This window comes from Felis catus, chromosome C1 (assembly GCF_018350175.1).
Source record: "Felis catus isolate Fca126 chromosome C1, F.catus_Fca126_mat1.0, whole genome shotgun sequence".
In the NCBI taxonomy this organism is placed as follows: domain Eukaryota; kingdom Metazoa; phylum Chordata; class Mammalia; order Carnivora; family Felidae; genus Felis; species Felis catus.
Window position 1 is genome coordinate 198565933 of NC_058375.1, and position 21896 is coordinate 198587828.

General features: G+C 34.4%; 1 protein-coding gene across 5 annotated transcripts in view; it reads left to right on the top strand.

Annotated features, from left to right (window-relative positions):
* The window catches only part of SPAG16 (sperm associated antigen 16), a 997079-nt gene that overhangs the window by 611036 nt on the left and 364147 nt on the right, over positions 1-21896 (top strand). For all 5 annotated transcript variants that reach the window (XM_019838629.3, XM_045034448.1, XM_019838628.3 and 2 more), the window contains one exon: positions 4627-4753. In XM_019838629.3, the coding sequence (XP_019694188.1) occupies positions 4627-4753 (127 nt within the window). The remainder of the gene's footprint in view (positions 1-4626; positions 4754-21896) is intronic.

Sequence of the window (21896 nt, forward strand, 5' to 3'; positions counted from 1 at the left end):
ATATTTTTATTTCACATATTATACTTATTAATTCCTCCCTGTGCTTCTTTTTTATAGTTTCCACTTTTTTTTAAGTTTATTTATTTTGAGAGAGAGAAAGAGAGAACACGAACAGGGGAAGAACAGAGAAAGGGAGGGAGAGAGAGAATCCCAAACAGGACCCACATTGTCAGTGCAGAGCCCAACACGGGGCTTGATCTTACAAACTGTGGGATCATGACCTTACCCGAAATTAAGAGTCAATCACTGAACCAACTGAGCCACCCAGGCACCCCTCCATTTATCTTCTGAGATTCTTTATTTGCACATGCATTGTAACTGTGTCTTTTTATCCTTAAACATTTATAATAGATGGTTGAGGTCTTTTTTGTCTTCTATGATCAACATTTGATTCATCTTAGAATCTCTATTACTGAGATTTTATCTTGATTATGGATCACATTTACTACGTCTTCACATGTGTAGTAATTTTTTAAAATTATATGCTGGATGTTGTTAATGGCAATTACAGGTAGTCTGTATTAGGTGGTCTTTCTATGAAAGGTAGTGAGTTCTGTCCTAGTGATTAGTTTCATTATCAGCAGATTCTTTTTGCCCTTTCTGTCTTGGTTTCATTTTTTGGCAAGACAAGTCTACTTTGGTTTTGAACTTAGTTAATGAAGATGACCCTCACTTTTACTGTGGGGTCTTTCTGGAGTCCCAACTGAAAGTATGAGGTGCCCAGTGAGTTCTCTTCCCTCTGGTTGGGATTAAAGCACAATGTCTTCCAACAGTCCCTGGTCTCTGGTATTACTGTTCAGCTCTCAGCTACAGATTTCCTAGGGGGAAATCTCTGCTAGGACTATTGAATCTTACTCTGTAGAAATGCCATCTAGACCTTGACAAACAATTCCTAGAAAATCCCCATAAAAACTACTGCCATTCCAGTGCAGTTCCCTTTTCTCAGGTAGCCCACACTGCAAATTCAGGCATATCAGCAGCCCTAACTGTTCTCACTGCCTTTTGTCTCACAGAGACTTCAATTCTACTGGGGTCCTGCTGTTACATTTAATAGCAGGGAAGTGCTTCCAAGCAGAAAGTCAGGAGGGTAGTGGAGCTCATGTTGAGCTTTTTCTTTCTCTAAAAGATTACTATCTTGTGCTGTGTTTAGTTTAATGCCATAGAACAGTTGCTTTACATAATTTGTGTAATTTTATATTTATTTATTGTGTGAGGAGAAGTAACGTACTGGTTACTCTACATGGTTAGAAACAAATTCTAACAAGACGTTTTTATTGTTAGATAAAGGAGATAACGGAGATTGCCATAGATGAGACAGATTGAAGGTGGTAAGGGAGGCAGGGGCCTTCAGAGTTAATACAGAGCTTGTGACTCAAGGGGTTTTGCGACAAGATACATCTATACTTTAAAATACAAAAATGGAAGAGTGATGAACTTAGGGATCGGGACAATAACACACGATGGTAAGTCTTTGTGGAAGACAACAAACCTGATTAGAAATTAGAGATAACATACGTCCAGTTTTTTCTTTCTGCTATTTAATTTAGCAAGTAGCTGTCCCATTCAAAAATAAGTCATAATAAAAAGAAACCAACCCTGAACTTATGAAGAATTATAAAAATGGAAGAATAAATTAATATAAACAAAATTCTACTAGGGACTATATAATGCAGAAGGAATTACCTAAGCAAAGTTATCAATAATTCAGTAGAAAATACACTATATTTTCAAAGATTACAGAAATGTTATTTTTAATTTATTTTATATGATGAAATATCAAAAATGTTCAAGCATTTCATTATGATTTTATAAGACAGTAGACATATATGAAAAGTAGACTGAGAAATATCAGCAAATAAGTGAAACAGAAAACATAAACCAAAGCTTTTGATGACTCCCCTCTACACACGCACACACACACACACACACACACACACACACAAATAAACACAATTGAGAATTATAAAGAGCAGGGCTGAAAAAATGAAAAAAAATAAGGATATAAGCATCATAAACAAAATGTTAGCTGCAGAGACAAATGAGACAAAATAAAAATAAAACCTGGTTGGTGTTCCTAAAGAAAAAAAAAATGGAATAAATGGAAGAGAAAAACATAAAGATATAGTGGAAGCAACTTTCGTAGAATAATTATAGTCTGAGAATAATAGATGGAAATAGCTATCAAGTCATGCCATGATAAAATTTCTGAACAGCGGTGTTTGTGAAAGACCTACGCGGCTAATGTGCATAGAAAGCCTATCATCCACAAAGGTAGTTGAGTGGAAATGGGAACAGAGATTAGGTTGGCTTCAGACTTTGCCTGTGGTATAAGACAGTGGAAAACTTCTTCATAAACATTTGAGAAAATATTGATGAAACAAGATATTATAGCCAGTCAAAATTGCTCTTGAAGTAATGAATGATGAAGAAAATGTAAAAAAAAATATGGGTACAGAGGATTAATTTAAATATATATTAAATAAAAATTAGGAGGACAGGTGGGGGTCACTAAGCAACTATAAGATTTGTGAATACTGATCAAATATGTGTTATGATTTTTGATGTTGTAGTATTAACAATGTGATTTTGAAAATTGGGAGGTAAGTATAAAAAGAGGGAGGAATTATACATTTGTTCATTTCCTTTTTTAATTCTACTTTTCTATAAGTTATAAAATAATTAAAAATAATGTAATTTTAATATTTTTCTTAAATTTAGGATGTCTCTTAGGGAATGATATTTCACAATAATAAAATATTTACTTGACTTTCAGCACTGCCTTTAATTCTGCTTATTTTGTTTTATAGTTAAATCCTATATAACTTAAAAATTTACTACTTTAATAAAATAAATATATTCTTCTTATTTTTCTGTTAAATCTCTCTCTGTCTCTCTGTTTCCCCATAAAGCTATGGAGAAAGAATAATTACTCTTCTGGAACAATTACCTTAATAGTTAAGTGTCATTATTTCAATATGGTGGGCATTGGAGTATAAACTTTTAAAGAAATGTTTTATACTTATGTTTTGGGAATCATTAGAAAATAGTATGCAAAATGTCTATATAACACAATAAGTCCTTAAAAATAAAAAAGAAATTATTCTGTACATTTTAGTACTAACCTCAAAAGAGGAAAAAACTGTCAGAAGTAAAATCCAGGCATACTTATAAATATCCAAATATATTAGCTTAAAGGACTAGGTATTATATATTTTAAGCTTATGAACCATATGGTCTCTCTTATAACTATGCAACTCTGCTATAGTAGTGGGAAAGCAGCAACAGACAAGTGTAAACAAATTGGCATCTTCTAATAAAACATTTGCAAAAATAGGCAGCCAGTCTATATGCCGTAGTTTGTTAACTCCTGATATATACTGACCCATATCATCAGCTTTAATAATCAAACTATTATCAAGCTCTCTCAGAAATATTGAGATAAAGATGCTGACACAGAATGGTCCTAATTAATGAATTTATTGATTTTACTTTCTTGTTTCTGACATTAATTAATATAATACTTAATTTTGATATGGAAAGACTCAATCACAGAGAGTGTCACTGAGTAACTTACATATGTGTTAATATATTCATAAATCTTAATATCTCTTGATTTTTTAAAAAAAAAAACATCAAAATCAAGTGAGGAGGAACAAACTTTGCTCCTAACAGTTCTTAGATGCTATGCTCAGTTTGACTTCTTCCCTTCCCTTTTACATATATGACCTTGGTCAGAGAATCCCAGAATGTTGGAGCTGGATTGGACCTCTCAGTACATCAAATTAAGTAATCTCATTCATAGAGGAAGGAAAGCTGCTGGCACTGAGATTGAATAACTTGCTCCTGGTCACCCTGCTAGCTCTTGTCAAAGTTAGGACTGGAACATGGTCTCCTGCCTCCCATTGCAGAGGTTTTCCCACTATGCCAGACTACCGAATATGGCATGGCTCAAGCCAGAAAGGAGCCAGTTGGTCAGAGCTTAAACAACTGGTTATCTTATTAGAAATATGCTTATATTGACTCCTGTGTTCTCAGCACTGTTAATTATCCTGCTTCTACTCTTTCTCTGTTTTTAAAATATGCTTATCACTGAAGTTCATTAAAAGCAATTAAGCATTACAAACAGGGAATAATGCTGCTCTGTATATACTCTGTTTCCTTAAAAAAAAAAAAACTTTGATAAAGTGGCAAAAGGCAAAACTGCAGTTTTATTTCTTTCTTAGTTATTTCTAACAGTAGAGATCAGAATCGAATTCAGTGGGTTTAGAATGAAGCCTGAACATTTGCCTTCCATTGTTTTCTTTTCTTAGCATATTCGTTTATTAGATGGGGACCATTTTTATTTAATCATTTCGTGAGAAGGAATAAATGACAGTTGGTGTGACTTTATAAATTGAAGGTAACTTAAATTTAGTCAGTTGCATGCTACTAATTCTATAAAGTGCTTAGGATGTCAAGTGACTATAGAATTTTCCCTTAAAATGTGGCTTTTGTATATTTTTGTCATTTACAAAATTGCTTACGCTTCAGATACTTAAATTATCTTCATTAGCATTGTGTAGACAGCATAAGAAACATTTAGGTGCTAACTCCTAAAACTTGAACTCTCCATTTCTGTCTACACAGTGAAAGATGCAGATGCACTTTGTACGGACATGTGGATTCTGTGAACAGCATTGAGTTTTTTCCTGGTTCCAACACTCTTCTCACAGGTTCTGCAGATAAGACCCTGTCTGTATGGGATGCGAGAACAGTAAGCAAATCTTCAGCCCTTTTTTAGGTGTTGATAAGTCTAATCACTCTTGGTCACTCTTTAGGTTCTGGGTGCAATTTATAAAGTAATTGTGCAAGGGCATGGAAGGTAAAAAATGGGAGTGTGTTCCTATTTACAAGGTCTTGCTTAGGTACTCTTACCTACCCTGCCTCCTGTATGTGTAGGGGTTACAAAAATAATGCAATGACTTCATTAAACATTAATTCAACAATTTTTTATTGAGACAGAAACTCTGCTGGTTCAGGAAATACGAAAGGGGAACATGTAGTGCTTCTCCTTAAGGATCTTGTAGCAAAGAGAAACAAGAGATTATCTTAATGCAATGAGGTATGTTTTTAAATGGAAGAACATACAAGAGAGAAAGCCTGGAGAACTGTCATCTGCCTGAAAGGGTATTGATGGCTTCCAAGAGGAGTCTGTGCTTGGGCTGAGATGTGGAGGATAAGTAGGATATATCAGGTAGTCTGGAGAGTGTGGACTCTGGGAAAAGGTAGTGCATGTACAAAGCAGTAGAAATGTGAGGCTTAAATAGTATGTTCTGGGTGTAATAATATGTATGAATAGAGCTTACAGAAGAAGAAACAGCAGGTAAGAGTATTCAGATAGACAAGGACAAGGTCATGAAGTACCTGATTCAGGTTTTATAGTGTTTCAGGGGCAATCTGTTAGAATGTCAAGGAAGCAGGGTAACACAATCAAATTTGCCTTTTAGAAAGACTAATATATTATGGTAGTTGAGTAAGGGAGTCTGTTTCATTGAGGAAGTTGGTACAACAGGCTGTGAGTGGATGGGAATTTGAACCAGGAAACTAACAAAAAAAAAAAAAGGAAGAGAATGGTTTAAAGGCAGGAAGTTTAACTCTCAGAATTTGAAGAGTGATTAGAGGTAGAGATTATGGGAGGAAGAGGTGTCTAAGGTGACCAGCTGTGTGAGTTTGTCCACAGCTGAGGAATGTCTTGGGTCATGGGATTTTCAGTGCTAAAACCAGACAGCCCCAGATTACTGTTGATTCAAAAGTGAAGTTGATATAAGGAAATGGAGACAGAAAGGGGAAACTACATTTTCAAACAGTTTAGCAGTGAAGTTGAAGAGGAGAAAAGGCTGTAGCTCTAGGGTCAGAAGAAAAACAAAGGGTCCCCTTTGTTCACATAGGAAACAACAGGTTTATTTTTTCAGGGAAAGAGCAAAGGGAAGGGAAGGGATTGAAGATGGAGGAGAGACAAGAGATAACACAGAGGCTTATTGAGCACAGATTTTAGTGATTTGAGAAATTCCAAGATATGCAAAACAGGATCTCCATATCCATTCTTAGTAATATTTGATGAGGATAGCAAAGAAAACAAGGACTCTGGGAAACTATACAAAAAAAAAAACAAAAACAAAAAAAAAAAAAAACGAAGAAATATCCATAGATTCTGATTCCTGGGTCACTAAGGAAATGCAACTTGTAATTTCTCTCTTTTATCTTCCCACATATGACACATGATTGACATCAATAAAGGATTAAGATGATGAACATACAGATGGTGGGAATAGCAATCCAATTCAGTATGGGAGGCCCTATTTAGTCATCTGAGGCAAACTAATTTAGGATGAATACACAAGAAGTCTCAGGTTCACATACTACAGAAGAAGGCTATAAATGTCTTAGACACCAACTTCACATGTTGCAGAAATTTAGACTTCTGAAGAAGCAGAAGTCAAAAGGCACTGGGGGAAAAGTATGTCAGACATGACTTAAGAATAAAATCAGAATGAATTGTTATTGAGTACAAAAGTCCTGCAACCTTCTCCTTGCTTTAAAATAGCTTAGACCCTGATATAGCAGAGTTCACTCCTGCTAATGGAGCATCAGTGGAAAAGCAAGATTTTCAAATGCATTTAGCCTAAATGCTTAGATGTGAAGTGCATATAAAAGCAACTGGTAAAGGAAAACCCACAGAGAAAATATTAATTTAGCAGTGACCCAAATTTTATGTTCATTTTCTCTTGATTTCAGGGTTTTCTCCCCCTTCTCTCTGAAAGTGCTGTAACTGAATGTTCTCAGAAAGCATGTCTCTTATTTATTTTTTCTCATGAAAAACTGAAGCACTAGTGCTTAGAAATAAAACCTTTCTTATTAAAAGAAGTTGCCTCTATATATTTGCCTTAAATGCACAGAGTTGTTTTCTGATGGTGACCTTCCTACCTGATTTGTGAGCTCTTTTTTGTATTGTTCTTACTCCCCACAGTATCTCTGAAAGCAGAAAAAAGATTCATCACAGCACAGGGCCTTTAGTATATGGTAGCATAGCATTGGGTTAAATGTATGTGCAGAGAAAGATTGAATCCCAAAAGTATCTCTTTAATCTATCTCTCTATTAAATTGGTTTAATGGCAAATTAAGGTTTATATTACTATGTATGCTAGCTTTAAATTAATTAATACTAGGAAAAGGACTCTAAAATATTTTGGTGTAAATGAAATGTTATTCATAAATAATAGTAAGTGTATGATTGACTAGAAATATAATTCATTTGATGAATTTATTTTCTGAAAACATTTTCAAGCCAGATGGTAAAAAAATATATATATACTTAAATTGCTATAATTTAATATAGAATTAGCATGTAAAACAAAGGGAAATTTACTTATGTTATTAATAATTAGACAATGCAAGTTGTTAACTAAAATGTTAATATAAAATTCTACAAATAGCATATGACAACAACTCTAGAGTTAAAACAGAATTGTTTTATTAAAGTCACATTAGGCACTTCTATGATTTTGTTTCTCATTCACCTCATTTATTTAAAACCCAAGAAACCTTGAAAAAACTAGATTTAAAAAAAATTATATGGCATTTTAAAAGTACATGTTATATGTTGTTAATATACTATGAAATTATTTGCTTTTTTATATCCCAATGGTTCATGCAGGAGTTAAAAATAAATTTGCTTTTGTTGGTGAGTATTAAGAGATATTGAAAGAGGGGAGCCTGGGTGGCTCAGTCAGTTAAGCATGAGACTTCGGCTTAGGTCAGGATCTCACAGTTCGTGGGTTCAAGCTCTGTGTTGGGCTCTGTGCTGACAGCTCAGAACCCGGAGCCTGCTTTGGATTTTGTGTCTCCCTCTCTCTCTGCCCCTCACCCACTCACTCTCTGTTTCTCTCTCTTTCAAAAATGAATAAACATTTTTTTTTAATTAAAAAAAAAAGATTTTGAAAGAGAAAACCAGGGTAGCTCTACCATCTTCTAAGTGATAGTACACAACATACTGAGATGGGTGACATTTTTGGACTTGTAACATTAGCTGCATCCATATTGTGCCAGTGTACTTCTTCTTTCTAACTTTTAGATTATTTTAATTCTTTGATAAATGATAAGCTGTCTGGTTACCCTGAAAGTCTGAACCGAAAAGGAGATAATAGCTTCCTTCTCTTCCTAGTAAAACAAGGACAGCCCATTTTGTCACCTCAGTGTGATCAATTACTATTGAGACATCCTCTAAAATATTTTTTGATGAAACATGAAAATGACCAGTGGATTATATTCCTATAAATTAGTTTTAAACCTCTTTCTCCCATTTCCAAACATATATTAGTCTTAAATCATTAACCTAATCTAACAGCTTATTGTCAAGGATAATGAATGTATAGACCTCTAAGTCAGTCTCTAAGTCAACTAGACAGATCAGCTCTGAATTTTGTGGGAGATGAGGAGAGGGATATAAATCTCTATAATTACCAAATGGAGGCTATTAAATAGCTTGCAGTTTGAAAACTCATGAACTTGCTCTGTTTCATAGGACTACATACAGAAAGAGTATTTTTTCTCAAAGTTATGAAACAGTGAAAGTATTATATTAAAATTGAAAAATAAGATTAGAACATTGCCAGAAAATGATGTATATAATATAGGACATTTAATCAAAACTTATAATGCCCTCTCAAAAAGTGACATGAAAAAAACCTGATATACATCAGTAATTTGGAAGCCCATTTAAAATAAATGCAATGCGGGGTGCCTGGGTGGCGCAGTTGGTTAAGCGTCCGACTTCAGCCAGGTCACGATCTCGCGGTCCGTGAGTTCGAGCCCCGCGTCGGGCTCTGGGCTGATGGCTCAGAGCCTGGAGCCTGTTTCCGATTCTGTGTCTCCCTCTCTCTCTGCCCCTCCCCCGTTCATACTCTGTCTCTCTCTGTCCCAAAAATAAATAAACGTTGAAAAAAAATTAAAAAAATAAATAAATAAATGCAATGAGATTATTAGTCATTCACAAGTCCACTGAAAATATTAAGCCATTTGATTTTTTTTTAAAGAATGTGCTCACTGTACCGTAAAGCATAGGATAGGATGAGTTATACTTCTATGAGTTGTTCAGAGCTGGGCTGGCAGCAGCGTTGCTGACATTTTATCTCTTGTGACGAATCAGACATAGAGAATTCATGCCCGAGACTGCCTTTGATGGCTGTGCTTCACCCCCTGGACTAACTGCAGGCTCTTGTCCAGCATTTGATGTTGTCCTGACTTAGCTTTAGCCAAAAGATCCAGTAACTGATGACTGTGAAGTCCTGTAAAGTGGAGAATCTAAGTACTCACCAAAGGAGTTATATTGCTTGATCATGTCTGGTGCCCGGCCCAATGTCATCTCTGTAGTTCAGCCTGCACCCTGCACACACCTGTTGGTTTCCCCCCGATAGGATCTGGTGAACTCTCAGAGGAGCCTGGCATTATTTGGAAGCTAGAATATGGACATAAAGGCCAAGCTTGCACCTTCTCTCTCTAGGTTTTATTCCTTAGACACATTCAATTTAGTAATCTTTATTGACGTTCTTTGTGCCAGGCAACATACTGGGTTCTCGATTGTTGACTGGGACAGAGTCCCTGCCATCAGTGAACATGTGGTCTATTAATTACTATGCAGTGGTAATAAAGATATAAAGCCATGTAGACAGAAAGATAAGCTATTTTAAAATAATGGAGGGGCACCTGGGTGGCTCAGTCAGTTAAGCGTTCGACTTCAGCTCAGGTCATGATCTCACAGTGAGTTCAAACCCCGCATCAGGCTCTGTGCTGACATCTTGGAGCCTGGAGCCTGCTTCAGATTCTGTCTCCTCTCTCTGTCCCTCCCCGACTTATGCTCTGTCTCTGTCTCTCAAGAATAAATAAATGTAAAAAAAAAAATTTAAATAATGTAGTAATTGCTATATATAAGTAGAGTTTTGGCCTTTTGTACCAAAGTTTATTATTTCAAAAGGTGATTTTATGATTAACACTTACTGGATACGTCCCATGTGTCATCACTGTAATGCTGACTGGAATTACCATTATTGTCTATACTAGGAATTGAAGAAAACAAAGGCTTAGAAGAGTGAAATGTGTTGCCCACGATCAGCCAACTGGTCGGTAGCAGAATCAGTAAACAAGCTGATTCTCCATCCTCAACTCCATATTGTTATTTTGTGGCCTCTAATTTTTGTTGGTTCTCACTGAAAATTAGATTAGTGTTAAAATGACATTTCAGTGAGAAAAGATGATTTAATATCCCTATATTTCCCAAAATATTGGCTTAACGCAGTAATTCAGTGATTCGCAAGTCAGATATATTGCTTAGATTTAGCAACTCTTAGAGCTTCAAATGATGCCTCACAGATACAAAACTCTTAAGGGAAAACATGTATAATGTGTCCAAACTATCAATTTGGACACTGGATTTTCAAATTCATCCACCAGTTATACAGAGCCATTTTTGCTAAAATTATGCTAGGCATTTTTCATTTTCTGAGGTTGATGTATTGGCCTTATAAACTAATCAGAAGTTTTCAAATATAGGCAATTTGATACAAGCAGATACATTTGAGAAAATAAATGTACTTAATTGTTTTTCTATATAATGAATCATGGGCTTACATCCTAAAATATCTTGTAGTTATATCAGACAGTATAGCATAGTAGGAGCACACAGTCATTCTGACTGGATTCAAACCCAAATTCTGCTGCTTATTATCAGTGTGGCTTTGGCCATAATTATCTAAAATCTTTGTGCCTCAATTTTCTCATTTGTGAAATGTGGATAGTAGAAATACCAATACATAAAGGTGTTATGAAAAATCAGATGAAGTAGAAGATTGACTGATACATATAAGAACTAAGTATATTCTAGATTCTTATAGCAGGTTATATGTTACAGTTGTTTGCCTACTCATATCTGTCCTATCATGTAACTCGGATCTTTCTTCTCTAATTTTGCAATTGTTGGCATAATAGGTGCTCAATAGACGATGGAAGGAAGGGAGCTAAGAGGGGCGGAATCATTAATCATGTGTTTTTCTTTTTATGCAAAAAATCATTTTGCCTGAAAAATCCAGTTTTCTAAAAATTAAAAATTTATATTTTAATACACAATAAAACAATCATATTAAATAAGTTAATTTAATGTAATAAGATCTTAAAAGATTGTGATTTAACTGATAAAATACTGCATTTCTTTATATATCTCATATACAGAACATAAAATCTTTGCATACATATCACAAATATGTCATGCTTTTCCTCTTATCCTTTTTAGTTAACGTAAATAGTATTACAGTGGCCAGCAGTGGATAAACTATTTTTGTATATGGGAGCCAGGCTTTGAAAAAAATGTTGAATATCAATGGAAACAACAATTAATTACTGTGTATTTCTAACTGAAGCATACATATACATTAGGTTTATGTAATTATTTCAGTTCTGCATGGGTTTAAAATAACTCCATATTTCATGTAGTTCATTGAAATTTAATCTAATAAAGATACAAAGTTGTGCTGTAAGTAGGCAGAATAATAAATAAAATGTCTAACCAAATGCTTAGAAAAAGTTGAATATTCTCAAGAACAGTTCACTCTTATCATAGTTAAGACACCCCTCTCTGCATTCTGTTTTATTGAATTGTATGGATTGGATTGAATTCTAGGATTGGAGGGACCAATCCTAGAACAATTTAATACCAAGTATTAAAAACTTATCCTTTGAATAAAAATAACATGAGCTCAAAAACTTTTCCCCATATGCTTACTCAATTTTTATTCCATTGCTTAAGTGGGTAATTTGTATCAATTTGAAAGTATTTATATTATTAGTAGAGAAATTATCATCTAGGAGAGTATGAAATTTAGGGATAGACAATTCAGTTCCTCTTATGTTCTTTAATAATAGCTGTAAGAAAAATAATAGTATATTCTGTCAGTTACTTTAGATACATGATCTAAACATCACAAACAATATTGAATGTTAGAGAATATGTTCACCATATTATAGATGAAGACAGTAAAAAACAGTGATGTTAAATAAATTTTTCAGAGATAATGGTGGTGATCTTAAGATTGCAACCCTGTTCCTTTTGGCATCAAAGGTCTTGTCTCTTTACTGCTACATGCCATCTCTATTTTATTTAATGACATTAATAAAACCTGATTATTGAAAGGCATTTTTAAGCATCTGTCCATGACACTGAGTTTGATAGTGTCCCAAATAAAATGAAAACCCTCTAAATTTCAGCTTCATCATCTTTTCTCCTTTATCATAATATATGTTCTTAGGGAAGAGTAAAGATAAATATATGCTAAAACATAATTATTTATTTTAATACCTAGTTAAAATCATATAATACATTCCAAACTGAACAGATTTTTTTTCATTCTCTCTCTTGAATGACAGTTTCTCAAATTGCCATGAAATTAGATGGATAGATGATTGGTAGGAAGTTAAAATCAAAGGGAAGCATGAATATCATCATTTTTAGATGTGATAGAACCTAGGTGTGATCTCTTGGGAAAAATTAATTTGGAGACCTATTTACATTGAAGAAGAGGGAGGGTTATCCTATAAGAATACTGACGGCACCTTAATCATAGAGTATGTTTGACCAAAAGGAAATCCCAGTGCATTGCCTCTACCCTTTCTGGCTTGAGTACAGTTTAGAGAAAATAAAGAATTTGAAGTCAGATAGAATGCAGTTTGAATCCAGATTCTGTCACTTTCTAGTTGTATGTTGTAAGGCATGATATTTGACACCTGTAAAGTTCAACAATTTCTTTTTAAATCGAAGTAATAATTAATTCAAAGTGTTAGCACTGGGAGTATGTATTTGGAAGTCAAAAATGAAGTTATTTTTCCCTTGATTGGTAGCTGAGAATGCTAGTGGCAAGTCTTCTCATGATTTGTAGTTCTGTCTCTTTGGTTGATGGGTTAAATGGTACTTAATGAAATTGAACAATTCCATTGCACACTGCTTTACCCAGTGTTTTGTCTATTGCTGTCACTTTCATGAACTCAGTGACTGTAATTCATTGCATCAATTTGTAATTCCACAATCCTTGTAGTGTTTATTCGACCTATCTTGATTGTAGTCCCCCAACTTCAATTCAACATATAGAAATTACTTAGGAATAATCTTGTCACTTGTTATTTATTCTTTTATACATTCAACCCATTAAGGCTTCAATAGTGATGACTTGGCTGTATTTCAAGTTAGTCTTAACTTTGAATTCATTGTAGCACTACATGTTAATTATAATTTTTAGGTACCATCGATGAAACTAGAAATTAAATGCAGCATTTTTTTGGCAAGTGTTTCTGGCATCCTACTGTGGTTATGATCAGTGGAAGGTAAAACTACGCCTCTTGTTATGCAGCTCTACAGCACCAGAAAATTATTAACAGTTAATTAAAGTAACATTTCTAATGGATAATCATGAACATTCCAGATAATCATTTTTGACATCAATTATACTCAAGACTTTGAGTATAGAGGAACACTGAACAAGAAGATACCTTATCTTGTGTACCCCCTCTTTCCTCATCACATATACAGCTTAACTGGATTCTGAATACACTGATGTGAATTCAGAAACATCAGTTTGTAGCACTTATGTGTTCTATACTTAAAAGCAAAAACATTTCAAATTTATTCATGCCACAAAACGTAATTATAAGGTTCTGTAAAAGATATAATAAAATGGACATTTGCTGTTTATTTGACTGCCTAGCATCCAAGAAATATTCTTTTCCAGGGGAAAACCAGCAATGTATGAAATTTAGCATAAGGCAGAGCTGAAAAGGTCTGCTTTTGTTTGTTTGTTTGTTGTTTGTTTATTTGTTGTTCATTTTTATTGGTTAGTTTGTTTTTGTGGTTTCTGGGGAAGTTAGCAAATGGACATGCCCACCTAGAACTTTGAATTTGGAGGGAATAATGCAAAGGCAGAGGACCAAGTAGGAAATTGTTTCCTGTTGAAGTATGGTTTAAAGTCCACATTTATCAGAGAAAGGGTCTTAGCCAGATGTTCTCAGGAATTTGGCAGTGTTTACTGTTACGTAGTTTCCTTTAGTTCTTGTATGTATGTATGTATGTATGTATGTATGTATGTGTGTATGTATTTATTTTTTTATAAACTTTTTAAGTTCTTCTCTTTTGAGGGAATGAGGGGGTAGTAGTTAGCACAATAAATTTCTTTTGCTTACATTCAAGAACCCTAAAGAATACACACATCAAACCCAAATAACCAATAAAGATGGTTTATTAGATATTGAATGAATGTAATAAGAAAGAATAAATCAACAATGAAAAGGAACCCAGGAACCATAGTACATTTGAAGACCTGTAAACCAAAGAAAAATACTTAATACTTAAACACGTATATGTGTGCATGTTCATCCTAAATTACTTATAGGCCAAAGAGTAACCGAGTCTTAAAATTACAATAGGGAGTTTGCCTTATGATACAATTTATCAGCAACAACCAAAAATATACTTAGGAGAAAGTCATAGTGTTAAATAATTTTATTGTTGTTTAAAAAAAACTAAAAATAAAGTCACTTTACAGTATTAGTAATAATACAATGAAAGTAACTAAAATAGCAAATAGAAAATAATAAAGATTAAAGAATAATTTAATGGGGGGGATATAGAATTTGTTGATCTAAAACCTGATTTTTTGGGAAAGTCAGTAACCGTACTGAGACCTGTTTTTGCCTTTGCCTCACTATTATTTATTATTTTAGCATTTCAGTAACATAGAAAAAATATGTATACAGAGGGAGAGATGAAAAGATAATTATTTCCAATAACCTATTTAGGAATCTTGAAGAACCAAGAAACAACTCAGAGTTGTAGAACAATTAAAATGTCATAAAGGTAGACCAATACAATTAAATGAAAAAAATCAGTAGGTTTCCTCTCTGCTGGCAGAACAAAAACAAAAGTTGAAAATGCAAATTCACCACTTAAACAAAAAATATGCTCTATAAACAAAATTTTGTAATATATAATAATAAAACTACATAATAATGAGAGGTAAATAACCATTGACATACATGTAAAGATATTCCAGGTATTTTAATCAAAATAGACAAACATATCACTTAACTTCTTTATAAAGTAATGTATAGCTTTAATGAAATTCTAAGGAAGATCCTGATAATGTTTTTGCTTTGACTATTTTGGGAAATTGACAAAGTGATGCTAACTTTTATATCTAGAAGAACAATTGATAAAACTGAGAAAATAATATCAAGAAAGATTGGTAAGGAGAAGTAGATTACCAGGCATTAAACTGTAATTAAATATTATTATTGGGACACCTGGGTAGCTCAGTCAGTTAAGCGTCTGACTTTGGTTTCAGCTCAGGTCGTGATCTCATGCTGAGAGAGTTCAATCCCCACGTTGGGCTCTGCATTGACAGTGTGGAGCTGCTTGGGATTCTCTCTCTCCCACTCTCTCTCTCTGCCCCTTCCCCACTTATGCTCGCCCTCTCTCAAAATAAATAAACTTTTAAAAGTTACTATAAAACTGAACAAAAATTGATAACACAATCAATGAAAGAGAATATAGAGCTATGAAACAGACCCTAACTGTGTAGTATGCAACATAAATTCTTGATTCTAGAAGGGAAGTCTCCCTCAGTGTTCTTAAAGCAATCAGCCTCATTCTCTCTCTCTCTCTCTCTCTCTCTCTCTCTCTCTCTCTCTCTCTCTCTCTCTTTTCCTTTATTTCCCATTTGGTCTCTTGTTGCTGATTCCCAAATCCCTGTCTTTCTAAATGCTGAATATCTTTGGAGTTTGGATATCTGGTTAAAGTTCCATCTACTTCAAGGAGGGGTTATGCCACCGTTCAATCAATTCTTGCTTTTAAATCTTTTTTTATTTCTATATTACACAAGTAGAATATTGTTCAAGATAGAAAGTGTGGACTTTTCAAAAATACTACAAAAAACCCTAAAGATAACTAAAGATAAAAAAGATGTTCTGCATTCTATAGCTATTGTTTAAAGTAAAATTCCTATAGTCATAATAGCAGGATTGTACTACACCTAGTAATGCATAAGCTAATTTGTCTTCACTTGGTAATGTATCTTGAATATTTCAAATATAAATATGTATATATTCTCATTATCATTATTGATGTATCATGGATACATTATAATTATTTAAATAAATGTATCACTGTTTGCTTGGAAAATCTCGTACTAATGGTTATTTGGATTATTTCTTTTTTAAAAAAAATTTTTTTTAACGTTTTATTTATTTTTGAGACAGGGAGAGACAGAGCATGAACGGGGGAGGGTCAGAGAGAGAGGGAGACACAGAATCTGAAACAGGCTCCAGGCTCTGAGCTGTTAGCACAGAGCCCAACGCGGGGCTCGAACTCACTGACCGTGAGATCATGACCTGAGCCGAATCGGACGCTTAACCGACTGAGCCACCCAGGCGCCCCTGGATTATTTTTTAAGTATTTGGAACTCTAAGCGAGGCTCGGAAAACATCCATGCAGGTGCCTTTTTTTCACACTCATCATCTTATTTCATTGATATATATTTATATGTGTTGTAATCTACATTTTTAAAAAGCATTTAAATCATATTGACAAAGACTCTATATAAAATGTTAACAATAGCTATTTATGTATTCCCTCCAACACTCGATCAGTGCCTATGCTCTTGTCACTTTGATTTCAGTAATTAGATAGGTTAAAATTCTCTTGTCAATGTTTTAATATGTAATTATATAACTATTAAGACAATTGAAATGTTTTATATATTTAGTAAGCATATCTGATATATAGGCTACCATTGACATTAATTTCTCCATATACTGGATGTTTAAATTATCTGGCATAGAATTTTGGACAATTTTTTAAAATTTAGTTTGGCTAACTGGTTTCTTTGTTTTATTTTTAATTTTTTTTTCAACGTTTATTTATTTTTGGGACAGAGAGAGACAGAGCATGAACGGGGGAGAGGCAGAGAGAGAGGGAGACACAGAATCGGAAACAGGCTCCAGGCTCTGAGCCATCAGCCCAGAGCCTGACGCGGGGCTCGAACTCACGGACCGCGAGATCGTGACCTGGCTGAAGTCGGACGCTTAACCGACTGCGCCACCCAGGCGCCCCGGTTTCTTTGTTTTAAATTCAAAATAGTTAAAATAGTTAATTTTTTGGCTAAATTTCAGTTATTTCTATTTTCCTTTCTTTGTCTTGGGATATTAGTGCTTCTTGGAATTTTTTGTGATTCTCTTAATGGTACAATTAATGATTAACTGTGTTCTTCAGTTAACTAAGTATTATATATTATATGTAGCATAATATGTAATTATACATCATATTGTATATCCTTATATACAATAAATATATGTAAATATATTTAGTATTATGCACACATACACACACACACACATACACGCACACACATACGTATATACACATACCTATATTGTAATATCACCCTCCAGTTTCCCTACTTTCTTCCCAGATATTTTCTGGGATTTGTGGCATCTGTCCATGGTTAGATAATGGTCTGAGATAGAGGGAACTAGCACACTATTGTACTTCAGTTCTCAGATTACACTCAACAGGGCATGTCTTCCCCCATATTTTCTGTGTTTATTCTTTGGAGTTTATAGTACCTGATTATAGAAAATGATGATGACTTTGTGAGGAATACAACATAGAATTGCCAAGGCAGAAGTCATGCATATGCATTGTACATCTTGCATTGGCTCATGGGATTTGAACCACACTTCTATTAATGTCTTAGTTCATAGAGACTATAGGACTAAGGGTCACTGGGAAAATGGTGAGGAATGTAGGAAATATATTCTTTGCCTTTTCCTGGTCACTCACTATTCCATGATGCAAAGCTGCAGACTGATATGTGCTAAAGCTTGAATAGGATTCCCAGCTTAGCAAACAGGCATTAGGTTGCTCATTAGTATTTCTTAATGTGTTTTCATACTTTAGTCTCTTTCTGCATCTTTGTGGATACTACATATATCTTAATATTGAATTATAATTTCACATTCAGTGCCTCAAACCAAGATTTTAATTTAATGTGCATTTGACAAAATTTTAATATATATTAAACAGTATTCTTCAGTAAGAATCCTCTTTATCTCTGATGCAGTGAAATTGAAATAACTTGTTCTGGGATCCTGAATAATTTTACTATTTCTATGTTATATGTGAAAAGGAATTTTGCTATTTAAAAAAAAATCATATGTATAGATATAAACACCCAACTGTCTAGTATTGAATGTAATGTGATCAATCAACATGTAAGTATTGAATGCCTAATATACAGCAAGCACTATTCTAAGTTCTATAGATATATTAATTAAAATATAAAACAAAACATAAAAATCTAGGCTAGGGGGAGATTTTTGGAGAGGGGCAGATAAAAAAATAAATGAAAACAGTAGTATGTTAGATGGTGATACATGTTATAGATGAAAAAAATATCAGAGAAGTATAGTAAGAAGTCTTTCACTGGTGGGGAAGAGGGATATTGCAATAGCATTAAGATATAATTTGAACAGTCCTAAATAAGACAGGGAGGGAGCCCTATAGATATATCTGGGGGAAGAGTATTCCAAAGGAAAAAACTCAAAAGTACAAGAACCCTAGGGTGGGAGCATGTCCAGTGTGGGTTTGAGAAACAAGCAGGGAGTAACTGGGGTGGATGAGTGAAGGGAACAGCAGTTTGAAAATATGAAATGAGGCCAGAGAGGTGCTGGTGAGTAGGAAGAGTGAAGGCAAGTTATGTAACCTTGTAGGTAATTTTGGTGACTTTAGTCCTTATTTAGGGTGAAACTGGAAGTTATTAGAAAGTTTTGAGCAAACTCTCTAACTCTTTAGTTTTGAGTCTAAAGGGAAAAGCAATGATAGACACAAAAAAATCATGTGTGGCCATTGTACTTCACCTACAAAAGATGGCAGCAGCTTGGACTAGAATAACAGCAGGACGGAGGATGTGGTTAAGAAAAAAGAAGAAAATACACCCATACACATACATAAAAAGAAAAAGAATGAGAAAATGAACAGGAGCTTGGAACGTGGAAAAACTCCACAAAGAAGACTCACTCATACTTGACTCCTAGCCTTTTCCTGCTAATCCAAACCTTCAAAGAGGAAACAGATTAGTCACTCAGAAAGGAAAAAATAAAAGAAAAACATAATTTTAACACATTTATTTTTATTCATTGTTTTGGAATTATAGGTTGACCTTGCAAATAACCTTTATCAATTTGTGTATTCTTTTATATGTATTATATAAAGTGCTGGTTTTATACTGTCATGGCTATGAATTTGAAGTCTAAAATCACTACTAAAAAACACAAAGATTTCTATAAATGATTTATACTTTTCAATTGAATTTGATTCTACAAGTGTTCACTGAACAGCTCTGTGTTCAGAGATGATGCATTTATACTGGGTCAGCCTCTAAAATAATGCTAGGAAACTGTAGCAGATGCCATTGATGTCTTGCCCCATAACCTGTTATTCACCTGCAGCCTTGCTGGACAGTTCCCAGGGCCATTATCAAATTCCTACCTCAAGGGTTCCATCTTCATTACTCTGAGGTTTCCTTCTCTGAGGGTTTTTCTTAGATGCCACAGTTTACTAGGCTCAAGTTCATGTCCTTGGGGACAAATAGAAGTCAGTGGATAAATAGCTTAGTGTCCCTGTCCCCCTATGGGACAATTCTGAAGCATGTTTTATATGGTTGCTCTTGGGTCCTTAGTGGGACCTCAGGGTCCTAGTCTGAGCTGCTCACAGTGCAGCCATAACACACCCTTTACTGCCTTCTCTCTTCTTTGTTTCACTTTTCCCATTCCCTTGTGTGTGCTTTCTGGTTGCACAACCTAAATAGGTGACCTTCAAAGTATTTCTCTCAGGGTGTGTTTAGTGGGGGACCCACACTAAGCCAAGTAGAAACCTTTAATCAAGTTGCTCTTGTCTGATGGACAAGGCAAAAGGTCCAGGAATATTCCACAGAAATTAAGCAAGGAAGAAGAGTGGCTCTTTTGGCTTTACTCTACCCCTCTTGGCTTGAGTCTAAGTGGGACTTATGTGTCTCACTTTGTCCAGCATTAAAGAAACAGAATCTTCAAGAGTTAGTTCTTTATGTTCCCATACCAAATGCATCATTAGTGATAGCATATATTTTGCAAATGGTGAATCTGTTGCTACTTCCATAATTAATCATTTTTGTCAATAGTTACAAGTGAACACAGCCATGAAATGCAGAATGAATAATAGGGAGCTGAAAATTTATGGGCATACTGAGGAGATATAATGATCACTTGTATCAGTAAAAGAGAAGCAGGGAAACAGCTGCTTGGAGCCTGGGCCAGTTTAGAGAAAAAAAGGGAGACTTTGCCAGAGGATGATGTGTTTCTATCATCTAGAGCAAAGCTAGGGAGAATTTAAAGTGCCCCAGTCATCTGGAAGATACAACTAGATTCACAGTTTGACAAAATCTAGGGATATCACATGTTGTAAGCCCTTGGTAAAAATCAAATCCTAAAATTATAAGAAAACAAGGAATTTAGAAAAGACAAAAATAAAATCCTTAAGTTTATAATGTTTTTTTTTTTTTATGTTAAGGTACTTTGAAAGTATAGGAAGGGTTTCTGGTTTGGGAAAGTTGAGATACAAAGACAATGAATAGACAAATATTCTATGGTCCTTTTCTTCTCTTCTCCTGGAATAATCTAAGCCTTAAGAATGGAAATATCCATTACACAGGACACCCTTTTTCTTTTATACAAAGAATCAGAAACTACTTATTTAAAGATTGGAGAAATTGTCAACAGGGAGAACATTTCTGTGCCATGAAAAGACTTTCAAATAGATCAGGCAGCAGAGAAAGACTCTAAGTGGAACTCTAAAGTCAGAAGCCCTGTATCATTTTCCTGCAATAAGAAGAGTGAAATAAGTTTGATCAAAGCAGCGTGAATCAAATTAAGGTAATATTATAAAACATCTAATAAACTTGTAAAGTAAGTGAAAATTGTAGCAACTGCATGATCATGTGTTTTCCCCATAATTGGGGTTAAATAGATTCATTTCACAAAATAAACATTTATGGAGTGTCAGTCCTCGGATGGGTGCGTAGGGGGAAATGAGGCAAGCATAAATAAAATACAGTACTTTTCTTATGGAATTTATAGTTTAGTGGTTGAAAAGATATGTGGACAAGTTATTTCAGTGCAGTGTGAAAAGGTCCAGGGTCCTCAGTAAAGCTATATGCAGAGCAGTGACATGATCTGATTTATACTTTCAGAGGATTACACTGGCTATCCTGTTGAGAATAGACTGAAAGGGGGTAGAGAAACAATAATCCAGGCTAAGACTTTGGTAGACTTGAAATAAGATGGGAGTAGTGGGCATGATGAAAAGGTTTTATTTATTCATCCATTCATGTATTTAGTGATTCATTCATTTAAACATAGTTTCAGTCCTACTACTGAAACTTACAAGAATAATACAATATACACTTTAGGTTCCCTAAGTGTCAACATTTGTACTGTATTTGCTTTATCTTTTTACCTCTTTCTGAATATACATATACATATATGGTTTTCCAAAACATTTGAGAATTAATAATAAGCATAATATCCTTTTACCCACAAATAGTTCAAATACCTAAAAGCATGGGGTATTTTCTTTTTTTTTTTTCATTTTTTTAATGTTTATTTATTTTTAGAGACAGAGAGGGACAGAGCATGAGCAGGAGGAGGGCAGAAAGAAAGGGAGATACAGAATCTGAAGCAGGCTCCGAGCTGTCAGCACAGAGTCTGATGTAGGACTCGAACCCACAAACCATGAG